This window comes from Lissotriton vulgaris, chromosome 2_1, assembly GCF_964263255.1.
Source record: "Lissotriton vulgaris chromosome 2_1, aLisVul1.2, whole genome shotgun sequence".
Taxonomy (NCBI): Eukaryota; Metazoa; Chordata; class Amphibia; order Caudata; family Salamandridae; genus Lissotriton; species Lissotriton vulgaris.
The window spans coordinates 1,844,160,770-1,844,184,291 of record NC_141687.1 but is presented as its reverse complement, the minus strand read 5'-3'; the positions used below and the strand labels follow the sequence as shown (position 1 = coordinate 1,844,184,291).

The 23,522-nt window shown below is 43.7% G+C and overlaps 1 protein-coding gene across 1 annotated transcript in view; it reads left to right on the top strand.

Moving 5' to 3' along the window:
• The window catches only part of AAGAB (alpha and gamma adaptin binding protein), a 184,343-nt gene extending 167,939 nt beyond the window's left edge, over positions 1–16,404 (top strand). Inside the window, exons 9-10 of the mRNA XM_086958008.1 lie at positions 4,961–5,010; positions 15,358–16,404. Of these exons, the coding sequence (XP_086814134.1) occupies positions 4,961–5,010; positions 15,358–15,435 (128 nt within the window). The 3' untranslated portion in view covers positions 15,436–16,404. The remainder of the gene's footprint in view (positions 1–4,960; positions 5,011–15,357) is intronic.
• The last annotated feature ends 7,118 nt before the right edge of the window (positions 16,405–23,522 follow it).

Genomic DNA, 23,522 nt, shown 5'->3' with positions numbered 1-23,522 from the left:
TAAATAAGATTCTCGTGCTTGTGTAGGGCTGCTTAGTGAATGTATAGAAGAGAGTAGGTTTGAGTGCAATGCATTGGCTTTTGCATGCCTCCTGAACTACAGTGCATACATATTGTGTTTTTATGAGGTGAGTAGAGAGCAACGAATAGACAAAGACATCTGGGAGCAGTTTGTTTTCTACAGTGAATCTACATTCTGCTGTTATATACCGCTTTTATTTTCACGATTATTATGTATGATTAAGAAAGAAAGTAAGTGGTGGGTGTCGACTCTAAGGCTCGTGTCAGAGGCCAATGCCTCATCACTCAGTGGCATCTTCAGACCTGTATGCGAGCCATAGGGCACCCGTTTCTTTGAGTAAAGTTACTATTTTGTGCCCTTGCAGAGACGAAGCTTTGGTGCTGTTGTAATGTCATACGGTTTTGAATCTGCCATCTATGGATGGATTGTGATTTCTGTAGCACCTGACGATTGTTAGAAAGACACAGCTGCATAGTTTAAAGTGGAGAGTAGAGCACTGTTCTCTTGAGAGATTCTGCATGTTAACAGGCTCATTATACTCCTTTTGTTTCAGTTGAAATCAGTGTTGTTAGGTTTTGCGTTTCTGATGAGGTTAGCTTATTACAATCGATTTAAAACCAAATGAGCGTGAGTAACTACATTGATTTATTGCTATATTGATTGATGTAAAGAGATTGAACGATAGTAATTAACAGTACAACAAAGCAGACTGGAACATATGAACATATGTTTTCTTAACTACAATTCATATTGTATCAAAGAATAACAGTGTATTTCCTATTTAAAATATTTTATTGCGTATTGTAAATACAAAAGTGAAAAGCAGTTAAGCCAAATATACTATATTTTCTTGAATGCATACGACCTTCAGTGGCTGCAGATGAAACTAAAAAAGGAGAGGGGGAAGAGAAGAACCAGTTGTACCCTTCTATGTGGTAGGATAGGGTAAGAAGAGAGAACTCCAGCTGAATGTGTTGTGAAAGATCTTCCAAGCAGCTGTGAAACCAATAAAGAGCTGTGGCATAGACTCCTGGACAGTGGTAAGCCTAGATAATAGAAAGTCAAAGACCGCCTTCAGGAAGGTGGCAGATGAACTACGAAAAAGAGCATCTGCGTCCCATTATCTGCAGCTTCCTAAATGCTGCTTCAGTCTCCGAGGAGAGCTGTCGCTCTTCTATGACCAGGTCAAAACCCAGATTGAAAGGTGTCCAAGACATGATAGTTTTCATATCCACCTGGAATGCTGTAGTATTTTCAGTTAGGTTTGCCAACAGTGGAATAATGTAGTTGTAGTATTTCTTCTTTTTTTTTTAAACGGAGGAAGGATTATATCTTGTTTAAAGGAGGAAAAACAAATGTTTCAGAATAGAGGAGTTGATTATCCTTGTGGTTATTTGGGCAATCAAAGCAGAGCATTCTTAAATAACATTATTGTCATAGAGTTAGCAAAGGACATTGAAGATGTACAACTTTGCTATCATTTAAGAATTTGGCCGAAATTGAAGTTGAGTGATAGGCCATTAGATTACTATTGAAGGACAAGGCAATATCATTAACCTACCGTAAAATATTGAACAACTCTCCCGACACCATAGTGAGAATACGTGCGAAGATTGGTGGAGGACCTGGGTAGCATAAGCGATGAGGAATGGCAAGAAGCACTCGCATCCCCCAGAGAGGTTGCCATATGGTCCCGATTTAGATTGATCCAATTAAAGATTCTAAATTGAACATATTTTACATGCATTACACTAGTTAAAATGGGTAGACTTGACACAAAACAATGTCCTAAAAGTTGTGGTCAAGAAGGTACGTTTCTACATCTATGGTGGGACTGCCCAACAATGAGAGCGTATTGGAATAAGGTTATAGCATGCATGTTGACTCTGTGGGATAAATGTGGAGGCATCGCCACAATGGTGTTTACTACATGTATATGGGAGAAAACGGACCTAATGGTTGTAGAACGAATGTGGGTCTCACTGGGTTTTGTGGTAGCCAAACGCACCATAGCAAGAAAATGGAGGGCGAGTTCGGCACCCATATTCAGGGACTGGGATTCCGATATGAATTGGTGTATGCAGGCAGTGAGGCTGCTCTAAGAGGGAAGAGGCTGCCCACAAAAATGAACAAAGGTCTGAGTGAGATGGAACAAGAGTAGAGGGATGCTCTGCCTGCCTGTTAGTGGGAATCCCCCAATCAGAGACGACCAGGGCACAGCAAAACAATTATATAGAGGTGCTCTACGTGAAGGGGGAGGGGCAATGATCAAATGAAAGTGATTGTCCTGATACTTAAGACATGTAAATTGTGAATTTACGCTGATTGAGATTATTATTACTGCCTCCTGTATTTTACTTCAACTGCAATAAAAAGATTTACAACAAAAAAAATGGTAGTGGATGGATGGCTGGTGAGGTGATAGTGATGATTCTCGACGATTATCAGTCACAGACAAAGCTGCTCAACTTCTGTTTTATTGGAGAAACATCTGGATAGATTATTGATGATGGTCTGGGAAGGAGACAAATGCCGGTTTAGTAAGAGCATTGATTGTGGAAAATTAGGTTCTTCCATAGTTGGCACAATCTCTGATGTTGTTGCTAAAAATGTTTGTTTTGATACTGATGTCTTTCTTTAACTAGTTTTACCCAGTGGGTTATAAGTCTTTATCCATCTAAACAGCATCCTTGCTTTTTTTTTGTATGATCAGACTAAACCACAAGTAGAATGTTTATTTCAATGCACTTGACCACCTTACCACGGGCAAAGATGTAACTTGCATGGGTGAGATTGGAATTGTAGTGATTGATGGCACTTAAATGGTAGATTTGGATCATTGCTACCTTTGTAGTAGTTTGGAAATTTTCACAGACGAGGTTGGCATTCTTTTTAATATCTATAATGCAGTTAACACTTGATAACAAGCCGATTGAAACCCCTGGCAATGACAGAGGTGAATTCTAGTTTCCACTGGTTGTTAGACCTGAAGTTCTGTCTAGCTCCTTCTCACTACATAAACATACATACATACATACATACAAAAGACAGTTTCATTTAATTGTCTTTAGATCCCAAAAAATGCAAAAAACAAGTAACATTACTCCATGCCTCCAATTCTCATTTTGAAAGTAAATGTAAAGTTATGTGTTTTTCACTCATTGGGCATTTTTAACCTAGAATTGCAGTTTTTGTATCTTAAATACATTTTGTACTATTTTATAAACCATTTCAAAACTTTCTAGAGTTTGATTCACACGCCTTGCAGTGTGATCCTGGATAGATTCTTAAAGATCTCTTGGAGAGGGCATCATTTATAAGGAAAAGCTAATTAGTCATATGCCTTTTTCTACAGAGAAGATACTGTTGCACCTAGCAAGCAAACGTATCCTAAACATATGTGTACCAAACTGGGATGATGAAAAGCCCTATGTCCAACTTGCAATTCTTTTTTGGTTCAGTAAATTTCCAATCATTGTGTTTTTTCTCTCCTAAAAGCAAAATAAACTTGAGATCAAATGAGGTAAAAAAAATCTACGAGACAAAATGCCTAATCCATCAATCAGAATAAAAATATATAAAGTTATCTGCTTGTACTCTGGAACATTATTTTGCCTTGATGTAACGCAGTTCTGCAGTAATTTGAGATCATGAGCAGAACATGACTGGGATGTTCGATATAGTTTGCAGTTTACCATAACATGGGAATGTATGTCTATTTTGCGTTTTGCATTGTCACTATAGTATCCCTTTAACAATCAATTTTTAAGGGGGACCATAACATAACAGGTGTATTTGTGAAGCGGACGTTCGCCCCAGCAACGGGGCATCTTGGCGCTGAAATAACAGATGGTACTCATTTTATCGACCTCAAATGGATGTGAGTGGACCGCCGGGATTTGAAACACAGGCCCCTGCAGTGGATGCATTAATCCACTGAGCCACCAGACCCAGCTGGTTTGGGAGAAGGGTGGTAGGGAGCATTATAGGGTGTAGTAGAAGGATGCTTTGGAGATTTGTAGGATAGATAGTACGCTGTTGTTTAGGATCAGGTATGGACACAACCACAATGGATAGTCGATTACCATGGATGGAGTTTCAATAGTGATGTCGATGTCCTTACTGGTTTATTGAACTGCATATACCTTTCAAAATTGTCAGTCCATTTCGGGCATGGCTTTGCCTGGAAGCAAGAATATCGAAGCAGAGGAAAACTTGAGGTAAATTGACTACTGGATAGAGGACACATGAAGCAACGTTCCATGGGGTGAAAATGATGCAAGACGAGTGTAGAACCTTTGTTTTGAGTCCACCTGGTACAAAATAGTCTTCAGCGTGTAAGGTGTTAAACCTCTGAGGGGGACATTCCTTAAGGGAGATTCACTGGGTTCAAAAGTGAAAGCGGCAGAATGTAATGTGAGAAGGTGGCTGGGAAGATGTGTATGTCCTTAGTGGAGGAAGAGGCTCCTTCATGCAACATAAAATATCCTATAAAACAAAGATCTAACCTCCGATGTTGTTTCCTGTTTGCGAGGAAAGACAAACCATAGAGTATTTTCTGACAGATAGCTAGTGCTTTGGTGTAACGATACTACAAACAATGCAGGTCCCATTAAAAGCATACATGAAGAAAAGCTGTTGTGCCTTTTTAATCCGGATTACCACTTAAAATCATGGCACAAGCACATTTTATGGTGAATGCAAATTGTTACTTGAAAATGCCTACTTTAATGCCATCTGAAACCCGGAATAAAATCCTTACCTAATGTCCGCTTCTCTTTAAAAATCGCAGATTTATGTTGCGTCTTTGGGTCTTATGAATAGTAAATATGAAGGGAGTAATCCACATAATGTTCGTTAGGAATGATTTTTTCAACTCTGATTATATAGTTACGAATGAGGATTTGACATAGTCCAAACCTGTATTTTTATTTTACAGACAAAGCATCAACATTGCCACATGAACAAAGAAAACTTCATGCAGAAAAGGTGAGAGAGCCTCTGTTGCATCATGGCCAGGCAGACTGCTCCTCCACAGTGTTCTTGTTTGTCATAAGTATGAGTTAGGCTAAATAGGAATAGACCAGTGCTTGATTTGTAAAACAATAAGTGCCAGGGGGGCCCTTGTGAGGAGACCACTGCAGCTTGCATCACCCATTGACCATTGCAGTAACAGTACCAACACAACTACTAGTGTGACAATCGGACTATTTGGATAACCTATTAGGGGACTCGCTCCGTTCACAGCGCAGCTCTGTCTGATAGGTGCTGCTGTCCCCTTTGCTGCTGCTGACTCGGAGGTCAGGAGTTCGAGTCCCTTCTCCACCCGCAGACTTCTGCCTGCATCTCATCCCTGGTGGTCCAGTGATAGAGTGTTACTGCTCTGCTGCTTGACTGCTTTGTCTGTCTCTCTTCCTGCTGTTTTTGTCTCTTCCTGCTTTTACTCTCTTTATTTCTGCCCTTCTGTCTCTTTCTGCATTTCCCTCTTTCTTTTTATCTCTTCCTGTTCTCTGCCTTTTGGATTTGCTTTTTCTTTCCATTTTCCTCCTTCGTCGCCCCTAACACTGTGATCCCCATGGCCCTCCCCCTCTAGTGTCCCTACCAGCGTTTTCCCGCTTCATAGCTGTCCAGCAATCCCCCAACTCCACAGCACTACTTAATGGCGTCCTCTGTGTAGTGAAATTGCAGTCCACTGACCTTTTACTAGACTCGCTCCTTTCACAACTGAGCTTTTTCTGGTAGCTGGTGCTTTCACTGTTGCTGCTGCTGACCCAGCGGTCAAGAGTTCTATGCCCTCCTGTGTAAGAGTAGAATGGAGTGTTGTACAGTGCAGTGGCATATGTTTCAGTGTAGTTGCATGTGATAGGATAGAGTTGGGTGTCTTTAAATGTAGCACACTTGAGTGATGTAGAGTGTTGTAGCATGGTGTGGAGTAACACAGCGAAGTGGCATACAGTTGAGTGGCTTGTCATGGATTGGAATGTTGTAGAGCGCCGTACAGTGGAGGGGGATAAAATGTTGTAGAGTGATGTAGTACAGTGGAATATAGTGCAGTTGTATGTCAGAGTACAGTGGAGTAAAGTTATGTGGAGTGCTGTAGAGGGAGTTGCATAAAACTGGTAATAGGTAGGTAAAAATATCAAATCTACTTACCTATATCTAAGGCTCTAACTCAGAACTAAGTTAAAACAACATGGCTGCCTTTTACCTTTGTAAAAACAGCCAATAGCCATTATACACTGCCTTGTTATTCCCTCCTGTTCGCATTAGCAGTAGACCCCCTGGCCATCCGGTTACGGAGTGAAGGGGAGGAATGGGGCATTCTGATAGCGGACAGGCTCCACTGCGTCTCCCTATACGCAGACAACTTGCTGATATATGTCCGTGATGCAATGGGAGATCTCACTTCAATCTGGTGCACCTTACAGGACTTTGGAGCCATGCCAGGCCTCAATGCTAATTGGGGAAAATCGGCAATCTCCCCACTCGGCCCTGACCTGGCGCCCCATGACATGCAGCTAGGCACACAGACCCTGAAATAGTGAGGCGGCCCCCAGATACCTGGGAGTACGCCTGTACTTTTCACCTGAGGACCTGTATGAGGGAAATCATCGTAGAGTGTTGACAGGACTCTGTTCTGCGACTGGTTTTTGGAAGACACTCCCACTGGCACTCATAGGACGGATAGCCGTAGCCAAAATGATAATGGTGCCCCCACGACACTGATCTTGGGAGACGGACGGCATAGAATAGCCTTGCGCACTCTGCAGCTACCCATAACGGAAGGAGGCCTGGGCGCCCCGTCCTTCGAATCGTATTTTCTAGCCGCACAACTCCAATGGCTGTCTCACTGGACAGCTGAGAGACACATGGGCGAGACGATCACTGAAGGAGGAGGGCTGCCACTGTCCGCCATTCGACGACTACTAATGCCAGGCTCCAAACCGGTTTGCACGCACCCGATACAGGTCACCATAGCCGCAAGTTAATGCTACGGATCCACCGACTGTCGAGGGGACAACCGTTGTATTTCCCCGCAGCTCACCTTGGTGGGCTTTCCTCGAAAAGAGGGATACTATACCGAGGGAGACCTGCGGGCGTGGACTGACAGCGGAGTGACGGAGATGAAGGCCTTGTTCCATGAAGGGGAACTAAAAACGTATGACCAGCTAATCGAGTGGTATGGCCTCCCGCGGGGACAATTCCTGACACATAGGCAGCTGATAGACTGTGGCCGAGCACATTGGGACCTGAGAGGTGGTGAACCCCCTACGCACCCAGTACTACATACGATACTGTGGATGGGGGCAGGCAGGCACCTAGTGACATGGCACTATAAGGCCATACAGGAGCTGACTAAGGTCCCCTTGGACAGACTGCGTCAAACTTGGCAGGATGATGCAGGCCGAGTTTTCCATGATAAGGAGTTGGCACAAGCGCTAGAATACCCCAAAAAAGTCTCCCACAACTCCTGCTTTAAGAATATACAGTATAATGTCCTACACCCCGCCTATCTTGCACCCAAAAAACGACAGAAATTCTACCCAGACACGGAATTCAAATGCCCCTGGTGTCAGGCACTGAACGCGAACTTCAAACACATGTTCTGGGACTGTCTATCCCTGCAACCGTATTGGATTAAAATACATCACACTTTACAGACCTTGGTCTACCTCCAGCATGCTGACACATGGGAGGCATGCGCCCAGGGGATTTACAAAAAAAAGAATTCCGAAAAACTACAGTGGCGGTTTGCATCCCTAATCCTCCACCTAGCAAAAAGGAACATAGCCATGCATTGGAGGCCCCGCTACGGGACCATCGGAGGCGGCCTGGATAGGAGCGGTAAAGAAGTGGGGGGCAGCAGAAGAGACCCTGAGGGAGGAGGATGTAAGGGGTACACGCCTAACTTGTTGGCTTTTAGGAAGGGGCTCAAAACCTGGCTTTTTACCTCTTAAGTTTCGGGCCCTATTAGGTTTCCTTTTCTCTGTCTTTTATTTACTTTCCCTGGTGTGTTATGAGATTAGTGTGCAATTCAAAGCGTCGGGACACTCTTTCGAGTAGCCGCACGCTATATAAAACCCCGGTATAACATAACATAACATAACAAACACCCAATCTCTATGGAATGGGCGCATCTTCTCATACAATTTAACCTAAAGACAGCCCTAGAGGCCGCCCCGGAACTGAAGCAGCCCCCGGCTTGTGACTCTGCTCGGGGCTCCGGCCCGCGGGCCCCCCTACCCCCCGCCGCCGAATGAGTGGGAGAACTGGCATGCAGCATGTGGGGGTTTCTACTCAGGTGATCGCCTGCCGGTGTTGTGGGTGCACACCGGCCCCCGTTGCCTGATGACCAGTCCGCATGCTGACCACGTGGGTCGCTTGCCCTCATTCGCGGTGCCTCTCCTTGCCCCACTCCCCGCAGCCGCGACTCATTTTCTTTTTTACCTCTTTCTCTCTCCCTGGTAATATTTCGGGAAGTACATCGTTACTAGCCTAGTTCTAGTCGGCAGTTCGAAGTGTCCGACTCAGTTACAGAAACATAATCACTCGCACATATCCACAAGGGTACCGCACTAACAGAAAGGACAATAGTCCCTCCTGACCCAGCTAACACACCATGCGATAGGTCAGGCATACTTAGGACCGACATACAACGTTGAGACAGATTGACGACAAACTCAGGGGACACGATCTGGATCCCTCTTTCTCCTCACACCTGCTACATTCCAAAGACTGGAATCCATTTACTTTAGTTAAACCATTATTGCTAACGATGAAAACTGTTTACGTGTATGCTGACAGACCTGTGATTTGTTTGAGCATGTCAAAAACCCTAATAAAAAGATTTAAACAAAAAAAATACACTGCCTTGTTATTGGCATGTTCTACGGTATACCACTTACCAACTACTGGACCAATTGACTTGAAATAAAAAGGATAATTCACACACCATAATCTATATTCCTGCCAAATTTTATTAAAATCCGTTCAGCCTTTTTAACGCTACAGCCAGGTACAAAGTCTATAGAAAATGCATAGATGGACAACACATTTTAGGGCCCCTCTTTTTTCTTTGCTCTCCTTTAATGGATCACCACCAAACTTTGCACCAATGTTGAAAGAGCAATAGGTCTGCAAACGTTTGTGAAGATTTGTTAAACAGGCACAACGTTATTACCTGTCAAAAATCTGAGGAACTACTATCTATGGGAATCCTAACTATAACAGAGAATATATTCACCTCAAATTTAGTTCCATTCCCTACCCAAATTGGTATCTTCCGATCTCTTGTGGAAGATTGTACATCCTGGAGTTTTACAGTTGGAATGTTGAGAGCTCTCTTCAGATCATATGAGGAGAGCTTGGTGTCTTCATTTTGCAATCTACATCTTAACAAGCTGATTGCTCATTTTTGTTTTAGAAGAGCATTTTAATGACTTAATTAAATATTCTTATAGTGACCTTTAAACTGCAAAATGTATCCTTGTTCCTTTCTGTTTAGAAAAAAATATAATAGCAAAGATTTAGAAGATCCCACACAAGAAAGAGTTCACCCCGATTTAGACCAAAAGGGACATGGTAGTTAACACTGGTAAACAACAAAATTCCCTTCTGTGTCAGGTACACTAAGATTACAGTATTTCAAAATAGTATGCACTGAACCCTAGTATATACTTCAATATAACATATCGTAACTAGTCTGTTTAGGTAAGTATATTATATTTTATTTATACACCAAATATCAGTCAGTCAAAGTACTTTATTTCGGTAACATACCATAAAAAGACCATACATACACAATAAACATAACACGATAGCAAAAGATAAAACAAGTAAAACCTTGTATTGAAAATCACATACAAACAGTTCCTGCAAATGTTAAAAAACATCGGATATTACACCGAGATGTCAGTATATAAAATATCTAAAATTGTATAAAAAGTGTGGCACCTCCTAAAAAGTAGCCTTTAGTGCGAAGTATGTACCACATAGATTGGAGAAATCTTGCTGTGGCAAAAACTATCAGGGGGGAAGTATAGTATTTAAGAATCCTGAAGACCTCCCTGTAATACCTAAAGCCCCTAGCCCTACATAGCTGCAAAGTCCATTTCTCCCTTACCCTAGCGTAAGTGGGGCAGAAGAGCAGAACGTGCAGATCTGTCTCACTGCTGCTTGAACACTCCGGGCAGGTGCTTGCCGTTGAGGAGGCGTTCCGCCATTTGTACGTTACCGCCCACAGTGGCAATGCGCTGTGTCTGAACTGGATATAAAGTTTCTTAGCCAAGGAGGGCTGGATATCATCCAAAAAGACTTCAAAGCGGGGATAAGCCTTGATGTTCAAGAAGGTGTCCGTTAGCCTACCCGTCGAGGGATTACTTGATGTAGACTCCGTGCGGTATCTCCTAAGAGCTAGATTCAGTAATTTTTTAGAAAGCAAAGGACAAGAGTCTTGGGGAGACGACCACATGTCTCCTGTGCCTAAAGCATGGCAAAGGTGCTTGATGTAATTCAACCAGGGTATTTTCCCCGAGGTCCCCCCTCTGCAGAATGTCTCTCAGGTCATCCCTGTAGCTTGAAAGCTCAGGAGTCGCCCAAAGTCGCCTCCAATACAGGAGAGGGCGATTTGCTACGATCTCCTGAATTGGTACCAGGCCCAGGTCCAACCTCAGAGGGATCAAAGGCGAGCTCGCAGGGAGACGGAGCAAGCGCCTAATAAAACTGTTTTTGATTACAATTAAAAATTAATAGTTTCAAATCATCATATTAATATGACCGATTGACAATATATTCACCATAGCTTTATATGAAAATATATACAGATCAATTGTATACATTCAAAAAGGAACTAACATGATCAAAAACCATATCTCGAACATTAGCACAATTAATAATGTTGTTAAATTGTTTTTAACAAAATTATTAATTAAAAATACTGTAATCGTAGTGTACCTTACACAGAAGGGAATTTTGTTGTTTACAAGTTACAAAAGATTTAGAAGAACCATATCTTATTTTACAAACAAAATAACGCTTTTTTTTCTTCTCCAATACTTGGATTTGAGTGGAAAGTAGTCTTATCTTTTTAACTCTTCTTGTGCCAGTTATGTTCTTTGCTGCATCAATATCACTTTTAATTCCTTATATACATATATATTTGATACACAATTTCATGACTGTTCCCGAGCTAAGCCCTTGCAGAGAAAAAGTTTTGAATAACCAAGTGGGGCACAGCACCTACCTCTGCACATTGATGAAAGATAAGATTGAATGATCTACATTTTCTCTGAGTCTGGAGGAGGGAGACCCTGAACTCTAAGCTGTTGATGAGAGAATGAGTCACACTGTCGCCAGATTTATGCCACGCTCCTCACAAATGGTTTGTCACCCCTGATCTGGGAGGCTGGAAGATGACGAATGGGAGGACGCCTGTAGACATTCCTGGAGGTGGCTATCTGTGCGGTGTTCTGGCTGATCTAACTGAAGATTTTCCCTAAGGCATTCTATGCAAGAAACCACTGTCTAAGATATGAAAAACGTATTACAACTGATACCTTGGGGGACAATAATACATACCATAAGGGGTTCCCTTAGTATACAGGGATACTGGAAGTCTGTGTGTGGCCGGATATCCTCGTTCATAGATTGCCTCTTAGGGCTTACCCCCCAGCTGATTATGCTGGGAATTTGGGGAACCAGACAATGGACAGGTACTAGATCCTTTTTAGGTTTCGCCTGGCGTCTGCTGCGCAGCAGCGTTCGCGCAGGCGAAAACTTTTGAGAAGCAGTCTAGGGCTTTGTCCCGCCTCTCTGTTCCATTGGCTAGCTCCATAAATGGAGGCTGGCCATTGGAACAGAGATGTGTCACTCATTCCCCGAGCAGATTCGTGGGCGTTCCGGCGATTTTTTTTCGCTCTCCGCCCCTTTGCGATCGTCATTGCGGCGGTGGGCGGTGTGTTTTTTTTTTTTTTAAAGGTTTGTTTTGGCCATTTTGATAGTGTCGTCTTTGAAAGCGGAGTCTTGTTCTTTTCTGTTAAGCACTCTGTCAGAGTACTTCTCTCCCCCGCACTCCAAGTAGCTATTACGCACATTTGTTTCTCCCGGCTCCCACCTTCTTCTAATTTGGGCACTAGTATAGTCCACCGTGTACTGCAGCAGGAAGAGCAATCATCGGCAAGGTGTGAACATGCGCTCTGTACCATGTGCAGTTACGAGAAGGAGCCGCGTTAATCCGCTGAGCTACCTCACTAAAATTGGAAGCGGGGACCTGCCCATTACACTGACTGCCCCAGCCCTGCGATATTTTCAGCTGTTCTGGAGTATTGTATTATATTAATATTCGCACACATTTCAGGGCTTAGTTAAAGAATGGGTGCCTTCCTTGTTCTTATAAATACATGTACTTAAAGAAGGGTCTGGGTGCCCGCGTCTGCTCACGATGCTTGTGCTCACGTCGGCCTGGTGTCTCAGTGGAGTAGGGTGCCCGCTAGTGGAGCTTGTAGTCAGCGCAGCCTTTCATCCTTCCGAGGTGGATAAAAGTGCGGCACTGGGGGGCACAGGCAGAATCTGCTCCGAGGGTCGTTGCTTGTGCAGTGGCGCCGTGCTGGGGCCTGTTGATGCACAAATATAGATTTAAAGGCGTCCAGGGGCGAAGCATTGGTCGGACTGGCAGCCCTGGGACGTGTGTTTATTGTTGACATGCAGCTCGACCTTTCTGGAAGGTGCGGAGACCGAGGGTGCCAGGGGCGGGCGCGACAGGGGTACAGGAAATAAAAATACTTGGGATAATTTTCTAGAAATGGCTGGGCTGATGGGACAGAGCGAGGGTGGCAGAAAGAGGGAGAGAAACAAAAAGTGAGACATGGGGGCACGGGGGCACTATACATCTCATGCACACCAGCATATATATCCATCATGCAGTCTTGGGTCCCTAGTAACCTGCAGGAGAAGCCTTCAGCTGATATGGCATGCCTCGCCCCAGCATGAGGGGGATGAGGGGGGGTCAATACCATAAAAATGTGTGCATCCCTCCCCTTTAGAGGGGTGGAGTCGGAGCCAAGGGTGGCATGGGCTTGGATTTTCTTTTTCCCACCTGCACCATCTGCTATCGGACTTTAGTTTTCTCTGATGAGTGAGGGGTTGGTCTTTAGCTTGTAGTCAACGCAGCCTTTCATCCTTCCGAGGTGGATAAAAGTGCGGCACTGGGGGGCACAGGCAGAATCTGCTCCGAGGGTCGGTGCTCGTGCAGTGGCGCCGTGCTGGGGCCTGTTGATGCACAAATATAGATTTAAAGGCGTCCAGGGGCGAAGCATTGGTCGGACTGGCAGCCTTGGGACGTGTGTTTATTGTTGACATGCAGCTCGACCTTTCTGGAAGGTGCGGAGACCTGAGGGTGCCAGGGGCGGCGCGACAGTGGTGCAGGAAATAAAAATACTTGGGATGACTTTCTAGAAGTGGCGGTGCTGATGGGACAGAGCAAGGGTGGCAGAAAGAGGTAGAGAAACAAAAAGTGAGACATGGGGGCACGGGGGCACTATACATCCCATGCACACCAGCATATATATCCATGGTGCAGTCTTGGGTCCCTAGTAACCTGCAGGAGAAGCCTTAAGCTGATATGGCATGCCTCGCCCCAGCATGAGGGGGGTGGGGGGTGTCAATACCATAAGAATGTGTGCATCCCTCCCCTTTAGAGGGGTGGAGTCGGAGCCAAGGGTGGCATGGGCTTGGATTTTCTTTTCCCCACCTGCACCATCTGCTATCGGACTTTAGTTTTCTCTGATGAGTGAGGGGTTGGTCTTTAGCTTGCAGTCAGCGCAGCCTTTCATCCTTCCGAGGTGGATAAAAGTGCGGCACTGGGGGGCACAGGCAGAATCTGCTCTGAGGGTTGGTGCTCGTGCAGTGGCGCCGTGCGGGGGCCTGTTGATGCACAAATATAGATTTAAAGGCATCCAGGGGCGAAGCATTGGTCAGAGTGGCAGCCCTGGGACGGGTTTATTGTTGACATGCAGCTCGACCTTTCTGGAAGGTGCGGAGACCCGAGGGTGCCAGGGGCGGCGCGACAGGGGTGCAGGAAATAAAAATACTTGGGATAACTTTTTAGAATTGGCTGGGCTGATGGGACAGAGCGAGGGTGCCCAGTTGCCACCTTAAAGTGACCGAAATGCTAATTGCTCAGCTAAATTCTCGATTTTCATAGCACACAAAATATGTGAAGGTTAAAAAAAAGTCAGACAAGATATAGGCAGCAAGATACAGGCAGACCACATTGCGTTCTGCAGGCGTAATTGCTCGTACAATATGGCAGTCTCTGGGTGTGTGTGGCTCTGGGTGTGTGTGTGGCTCTGGGTGTGTGTGTGTGTGTGTGTGTGTGTGGCTCTGGGTGTGTGTGTGTGTGTGTGTGGCTCTGGGTGTGTGTGTGTGGCTCTGGGTGTGTGTGGCTGGCTCTGGGTGTGTGTGGCTGGCTCTGGGTGTGTGTGGCTGGCTCTGCGTGTGTGTCTCTGGGTGTGTGTGGTAGTAATTGCTGTCTGCTGAGCTCGTCCGTAGGGTACAATAGGTCTCACATTTGCGAGAGATTAAGCTAATGGCAATGTAAATGACAATGCCATTTATTTATCTGTTTTCAAAACCAACACATAAATACAAATGTTGTCATTTACAATGCCAATAGCTCTAATTTTTCCAAAGGCGAAACCATTGCATTGTAAATGCTTGTTTGTAATGTGGCACTGATGGTGGGGAGGAGAGATATAGTGCAATGTTGAAGGGGGGAGGTAGCAAAAATGATGGCAGTACCTGAATGGGAATCCAATTTCAACTGGTGCGTGAGAGGAGAAGTGGTCTACCAGGTCCGGGGATGTCCTCACATATGTGATCAGACCTGGGGCCCTTAGAGGAGTGCAGAGAGGGACATGGATTGAGGGGACTTGGGTGATGAGGTGGGGATGGAGCAGCCAGGATGGAATTCATGGGTGGATAGCTGGTAGTCGGAGTTGGGGAATGCCAATTTTGATCTACAATTGCCAATGTAGTGAATAAATGGATGCAGGTTACTGGATGACGTATTTATGTGCCTCATATTAACCGTGTTACTTTTGCATGTTGTTATAAAACCTAATAAACAGATTTACAAAAATAATGTATCCTCTGCTCTGCACCTTTCCTAAATTCTTATATTCTCATTAAGCCTTTAGCTGTTGCTTCCTTATCAAGCAATAATGCTTGTTTTTAAAGCTCTGCTGAGGTTTCTTCTGCAGATTTTGTGTTATTAGAATAATATTTTAAGAGTTGCTGCAGTTTTGCCACAAATGAACAGAGCTTTGTCTTGCTTTGTAGGTTGCCAAAGCATTTTGGATGGCAATTGGTGGAGACCGAGATGAGATTGAAGGTCTCTCATCTGGAGATGATGATTAAGCTGCTTTCGTAGCCACAGCCTAGGAACTCTAGATGCTGCCAGTGATGAACAGAGAATGAAGGAATGTACGACTCCGATGACCCGCAGAGATCTGGCCCACAAGGAAGACTGGTGTTCTATTAGAAATGTTCACTTGCACTTGGGATCATGCTTCTAAAGCCTCTTATGTGCGATACCTCCGTTTTGCCTTTAATCATTTAGCTTTGTGTCTGTGGTTCCATTTTGACGGCTTCTCTTAGTATAACTTGCTTTGCTCTTCTGTTACATTGATCATTTTTTATACTGCATACTTTTCTAAAATAATAGTTTTTTTCTTTGAAATCTCTGCAGCTTTCCTGGAATTACATGAATCGGTCACCGCTCCATAACTGTTCCCTTCCTACACATCTGATGTATTGAGACCTTGTTGAACCTAACAGTTTGGGCGTCAGGAAATTTACTGCTACCTACTGTTTCAGCACATCACACTAGCACTTCATGACTTCTGCCACTAGCCTTTGGAATACAGCACTCGTGTGCTCTTAGTTTAGCAATAGTATTTGCTAACCTAGGATAGGGGTAGTTGATGAAGGCCTTGCACACCCACTGAGAAATGAATAACTCGTGGGCATGGTGACACTTAGACCATACTGCCAATCAGCATCATAACATTCTACACACTTTAATGAGAGGATAATTGGAATCACATATATTACAGTATCATTAGGTATCCAGGAGAAGGGATGGCTGGTTTATTTTTGTAATGTTGAAAAGATACTTGTTGTTTGCACTTTCTTCATTTTATTAAATGATTTGTAATATATCGTTATTTCTTAGACATATGCCTTGATTATTGAAAAGTTTCAAAATAAATATACAAATTGTTAAAGGAAAATAGAATGAACGTTCTTGTAATACACATAGACCATATGATGTTTAAGCCTGTGCTTACAATTAGCAGGGTAAATAAATGCTATTTAAACACTAAATTCAGTGTCCGTTTCTCCATTTCATATTTCAGCACATAAAATAAACTGTGCTGCGTTAGGGCCAAGTTATGTTTTTTTTTAGTTTTTTGGCGTCTTGTCTGGGATATAAGGGAAATTGTCAGGTTAACACGTCACTTGTTTGAATACCCCTGGGCAGTATTTACATCAAATGTCCCTTGGGTTAGAATTGTTAACTCAAACCTTTCTCACTTTTGTTCACTGTGTCTCCTTTAAGGGTAGGGTCACACTGATTTGCTTCAGGGTAACCACCTGTAATGGCAGAAACAAGCTAAGCAATTATGGAGAATGCTTCTCGACGTATTGCATGGATTTGGAAGCAAAATTCCCTTACATTTTCAGTTTTTCACTTAACTTTACAGCTAAGAGTACCAAGAAATAATTTGACATTGTCAAAAGCTTTCCATTTCCTCCTTGTATTGTTTTGAATGTTTCCCAAACCCCAGTCTTCTGTATGTTTTCTGAACCCCTTTTGAAGGGTCTCTTTGATCCTATGTAGGTTGTAAAGACAGTGGTGAAAATGTAGTGCCAACGTTTTTTTTGCACAGTATTACTGCAGTGCCACTATTTCTGTCGGAAGCCCTCATCCAGAATTAGTGAATGTTACAGGTGAACCAAATTATTTCTTACCACTGAGCCTCCTGAGTGTGGTAGTGCTGTACATGCATGGATTGTTATGTGTGTTCTAGACTTCCTCTAATATCCCTTTAAGTGCTACAGCACACCTTTTTCTTTTTCCTTGAAACCCACTGTAAAGTGCAGCAGTGGTCATCAAACCGCACATTCTGAGAACTAAGGCACTGGTGCTCACTTCTTTATTTTTGGGAGGACACAATATCCTATGCCTAAAATGCAAATAAGTGTTTTACACATATTGCTAAATTTGGCAGTAAATACTTTGAAGCTACTGTATAATGTGTTGAGGCTACTGGTTCTTTAAAGGCACCAGGTACAGTTCAATACAAACTGCTCAGACTCCCACTGGAAGACACAAGAACATTTTAGGTCCTGTGCCTTATGACTCTCAGAAGAGCTCCGCTCCCAATATTGAAGACATACGAGTCTACTGTACACACTTGACAGAGAAGCACTTGCAGTAGTTAAAAAAATCCTGTATTCAAGCACCTTAGTTATTTGTATCTAAGAGTAGACTGTGCCTCCTACTCACAGGTATAAAGACTAACTCTTAATTCTCATTTGTATGATAAACACCTTTCTTCAGATCCATTGTAAACTAAACGAATGGAGGTTGCCCCCTCCAACACTTATACATATTTTGTCTTCACTGCCATAGACGGTTCACTATAAAGTGGGCTTTATCAATGTTTTAATTCATCTTTTTCTTTCAGTTTTAAAATGTGTATTTTTTTATCGAAGTCTTATGCAGCGCAAACTTGACCCGAAGGTATTCGGTATCCGAGCGCCTTACATGAGCACCAGTTGCTTTACACAAGGACACATTCATTTTGTTAGGCACGGGGAGATTCAGTGATTTGCCCAGAATCACAGAATGTTGAGTGTCATTGCCGAGACTCGAAACCTGTTCCCTAGATTTGAGATCGAACGCCCTAGCCGTTAGGCCACATCCTCTCATCTGTATACATATGTGATTATGATCGGATCAAATCCGTCATTGATATTCTCAATCATGTGGATTGAGCTGTAGAATACCCTGTAAGCACAACACAGTCCTGAATGTTAATCGGAGGAAATGCTATAGATTGTTGCAAGTAACAGATTTAGCATTACCAGTTGGAGGCATGCTGAGACGAACTATTATGGGTGTTGGAAATGATTGTCATGTTCACAGTCACATCGTTAATATCACTCATAAAAGTGACAAATTAACACTAGGATATTTAATGTGTTGCAAAACAAATACACACCATCTGTGCGACATATCTAAGAAAACACATTTATTTTTACTTCCGGAAGAAAATGCGCTTTCGCCCAAACACTTTATTCTCCAACTTTAGTGAAGTGGGTTAGTGTCTGTTGTGTGCATAAATTGTGATCTAAGAGTAGACAGTTCCTCCTATGCACAGGTATAAAGACTATCTCCCAATTCTTATTTGTGTTATAAACCTCTTTCTAGAATTCAGATCCATTGTAACGGAAATGTAGGTTGTCTCCTCCAACACTAGTAGGTATTTTCTGGTCACTGTCATAGATGGTTCACTATAAAGTGTGCTTTATAAATGTTTTCATTCATCTGTATACATTTGTGTGTATGATCGTATCAAATCAGTCATTGATAATCACCTTTATGTGAATTAGGCTGTAGAATACCCTGTAAGCACACACAGTCCTCTGTACGTTTGATAGGAGGAAATGCTAGAGATTGTTGCAAGTAGCATATAGATTTAGCATTACCAGTTGGAGGCATGCTGAGACGAACTATTATGGGTTTTGGAAATGATTGTCAGCTTTGCAGAATGTTCAGAGTCACATCTTTAATATTACTCATAAAAGTGACAAATTAACACTAGCATATTTGATGCGTTTTAAAATAAATACAAACCATCTGTGCGACGTATCTAAGAAGACACATTTGTTTCAACTTATGGAAGAAAATGCTTTTTCCCACAAATAGTTTTAAATCAATTGGGCACATCAGAAGAACAGTTCTAAGATCACACTTTATTCACCCACGTTTGTGTCTGTTGTGTGGATAAATTGTGATCTTAGAACCTTTACTCTGTGACCAATTGGTTTAAGACTATAACATGGGAACAACAAACTAAAGAAAACGACTCTGCTTTAGATACTTCGGAGTGTTCATTAGGAAAAGAGCTTTTACTCGTCTGTAAATATAAGGATTACTCGGGAACATACATTTTGCCCATTGGCATCAAGAATGGATATTTATGACGACAAAGGTTAAATTGTATGCAAAGAACAATCATTCGTTACCAAGGGTTCTTCATTAATATTCCAACATCGAAAAGTCCTGCCAACATGTGGGATTCAGGACTTCTATTTTTAACTAGAAAACATCAAGAGAAAGAAAACTTTCCTAGCCTGGAGGGCGCAATGTAAAGTCAGCATTTCACTTTGATTTCAGATCCTTTAAGCAATGTGCAGTAAAACTATGAAAAAACTCATTACGAAGGAATTGGTTTAAAAATATATAAATGTACATACATAACTGGGGGTGTGGTTTTGATCCCAGAGAAAATGGCTGCATGGTCCACGGCTCTAATGGGCAGTGGTATTTTATCCGAACACTCCGCACTGCTAAACCAACACCAGTTGGAAAATGGGAGATTAAGTGATCAAAACTCCTTATGTTAAGTTATGTTATGTTAAGTCTGCTTGTATAGCGCATGGCTACCCCAGCAATGGGGCGTCCCAGCGCTGCGGACATACCTAAAAGCAGTGCAACACAACAGAGAAGGTGAAGTTAAATGGAAGAGAACAGCCAAGTTTTAATCTGTTTACGGAACAGCAGGTGGTTAGAAGTGGCCCGAGCCCCAAGGGGGATCGAATTCCACAGCTTTGGCGCCAGATGCCTAAAAGAGCGACCACCAGCTCGGCACCTACGGATCTTAGTCGTGCGTGCCAGTGACAGGTCGGCTGAACGAAGGGCACGCGAGGGGACATAGAAGGAACAGAGTCCCTGCAAGGTTTGAGGGGCGGTATTATACAGGATTTTATGAATTAGACATAGACTTTTGAACTGGATACGTTGTTTAACCGGTAGCCAATGTAACCGATGGAGGATAGGGGAGGTGTGGCATTTTTTTGGCAGTGCAAATAAAATGCGAGCCGCGGCATTCTGGGCTCTCTGTAGTCTGTTTATCACCGTCAAGTTAGAACCTAGCATCAGGACATTGCAGTAGTCTAGATGGGATAAGACTAAGGCCTGAATTATAGTCTGCAAGGCTCATATAATCCGAGGATAGGTTTGAGAGAGCGCAGGCGACCATAGCAGGTGCCTGCCACTCTCTTGGCATGAATTTCCATGGAGAGTGAGTTGTCCAACATCACACCCAAGTTTTTAACAGCCTCTTTGGGGGCGGGAGAGAGTCCCAGAGTGGGAGGCCACCAATGTGCATCCCATTTCTGGGTGTCCCTACCTACAAGGAGTATCTCCGTCTTGGAAGAATTTAGCTGGAGATAGTTCTGTGACAGCCAATTCGATATAGCCAGGATATCTTCCTGGAACTTAATTTGGTCAGCCCCACTGTTCTTAGAAAAGGAAAAAATGAGTTGTGTATCGTCCGCGTATGATATTAGTTTGATGTTACGGTCCCTGGCCAACATGGCCAGGGGGCGGACGTACACATTGAACAATGTGGGGCTGAGCGCAGAGCCCTGCGGGACTCCACAGTCCAGGGGGTGTATGCTGGATGAGAACGGCGGGGCGTGCACTTGGAAGGAGCGGTCAGATAAGAACGACATGAACCATCCCAAGGCTCTCTCCCTGACTCCGATATCCCACAGTCTCGCAAGCAGGATCCTGTGGGAGACCGTGTCAAAGGCCGCGCTCAAGTCCAGCAGAACCAGGGCAGATGTCTCACCCTGGTCCAGCCCCTCCCTCAGATGTTCCGTAACGGCTAGCAAAGCAGATTCCGTGCTATGTTTAGCACGGAAGCCGTTATGAGATTCGTCCAATATTCCATTTGACTCCAAATAGGTAGTTAGAATGGAATTTACATGGGCCTCCATCACCTTGGCAAGATAGGGGAGCAAGGAGATGGGTCTAAAGCTGTCTGATCTGGTGGGATCTAATGATGGCTTTTTTAAAAGGGGGACAACTTTAGCATGTTTTCAGGATGGGGGAATGGTCGCCGACTGAAGTGAGTTGTTAATTAACATCCGCCCTTCCCGCAAGATGGAGTCCTGGAATAATCTGAATAATTCTGGCTTAACAGGGTCTTCCGGGGAACCTGATTTGACTCTTTTGATCAGAGAGTCCATCTCAGTTTGCTCGATAGGTGGTAAATATTGTAGTGAGAATGGCGAGTCGATGGACCCCATAAGGTTGGAATTAGCACTGGGTCTATCTGAGGTTAGAGAGTTATAAATCCCTTTGACTTTGTCTACAAAGAAACAGGCCAGCTCTTCACATTGGACATCGGACACAATTAAATTACCTGGGCCTTCCGGTATCTTGGTCAGATCCTTTACTAAGGTAAAAATGGTTTTGGAGCGATTGGTGCTGGAGTTGATCAGATCTGTGTAGTATTTGGCTTTAGATAGTTTTATAAGTTTATGGTAGGCTTTAGTAGCTACTCTAAAGTTGATTTTAGCCAGATGGTCGTACGACCTCCTCCAGAGCCGCTCCAACTGCTTACATTGTTTTTTCTGTATTGTAAGTGCCTCAGAGTACCACGGATGAGTTTGGCCCCGCTTAGGCCTAGAGAATTTCACCTTAGAAGTCGTAACCAGAGGGTTATTAGAGTCTTTGCAAGCAGCAACTATCTTTCTGTCCTACATTAGCGCACCTGGCGTTTAGACATAATGGCACCGGGAGAGAGTCGCTCGCTCACTCCTCGCACTATTAGCAAACTTACTCAATAAGGACACCTGAGGAAGAAAGAGAAGCCTGGAAAGAAAGGCTTGCTGACAACAATTCTGCTGGTAGGAAATGCTCACCGTGGTCGACCTGAGCAGTAGGTGAGTGTCTCAGGGATTTGACCAGGCTGGCTGTATTCGAGGCCTGCACCTCGCTCCCCTGTCAGCCCTGCACTTTGTCAGATCGCAGCCGGCACCGGACAATGTCCAGCACAGCAGGCCGGTATTGGGTAGACACCGACACTGGTCGGAAAACGGGAGATTCAGATAGCAGAGCCTCCTTTGGGCCAGAACCTGAGGACTCCTCACGTCCTTGTGACCAGCGGTCGCCATTCTTTTTCAACTGCGGTGCCCTGGACAGCAACGTCATAGGCAAAATATCCACATATGACCTCAGAGAATCACCTGCCCTCTTCCGGTACTACAGAGCGTTGAGATATAGAGAGAAAACTTCTATTAAAAGAAAGAGAAGATGGCTATTAAAAGTGATAAGATAGTGAAAGAAGACTGCTATTTAAAGAAATAAAAACTGCTACTAAAAGCAAGTACTTTTTGTGATTGGTGTGGGCAATGCAAACAGGGGTGAGCTTAGGTACATGCAGTGGTGCTCTAGGTATGCTCTGCCAACTCTCCAAAGACGTAGGCCAGGAGGTGAGTGCCCCTGGGATTTTAACTAGGTCACTACACAGACACGACAGATTGGGACACTCAGATTCCCAGAACTATTGACTTCCTCGAGCCTGCCTTCTTGATCTTTTTGGACCGTTCGTTTGAATCACTCCTTTAGCCTGCCTCTTTGATCTGATAGGGTTGTTTGTCTGAAAGGATGTCTGATCGAATTAGCCTCTGGCACCAGACATAGCCTCCAAGTCTCTCCATACCTGATAAAAGATAAGACATAGTCTCCCCTTACACTAAGCAGGCTGGCAAATGTCTTAAAAGTCCAAACAAATCTGGAGACCCTTGTCACCCCCTGTGGATAATCGCTCCCAAGAGTTTTGCAATGGCAGACAAGAAAGAACACAATATAAGGACCAGAAGGAGAGCAAACAACAAAAAGCATTGCTGAAAAGAGCAAAGCAAGATCCCACCTCAATAGAATCGCAAGTTAAAATAAAACGATCTCAACACTAATGAAAAAAATGGATTAGATTTTACACAATCTTCACTCCAAGAACTGCCACAAACCATTAAGATAACCACGAATCTACTGCCAATGGAGATCTTCGGCCTAAGCAACGACTTAGTCTCTTCCACAAAAATCCGTAGATTAGAGGATGAAAATATCAAAGACAAGAAAAATGGCTTTCACTTCAAAACAACTCCATATCCTCAGCAGAAGTATAACAGACCTAGAAAGCAGAAACAGGAGAGAAAATCTCAGAATCTTTGGATTACTGGAAGGTACAGAAAAACCAGCAACGCCCTGCTTCTCCTTCCTAGATCAATGCATACCACAAACTCTGGGCATATCTTTCGAGAGACCTTTTGAAATAGAGCACATAGAATACCATCAAGGTCCAATCCAGGCTCCAAAACACCTCGTCCAATAATCTTAGGGCTTCTTAGATTCCAGGACA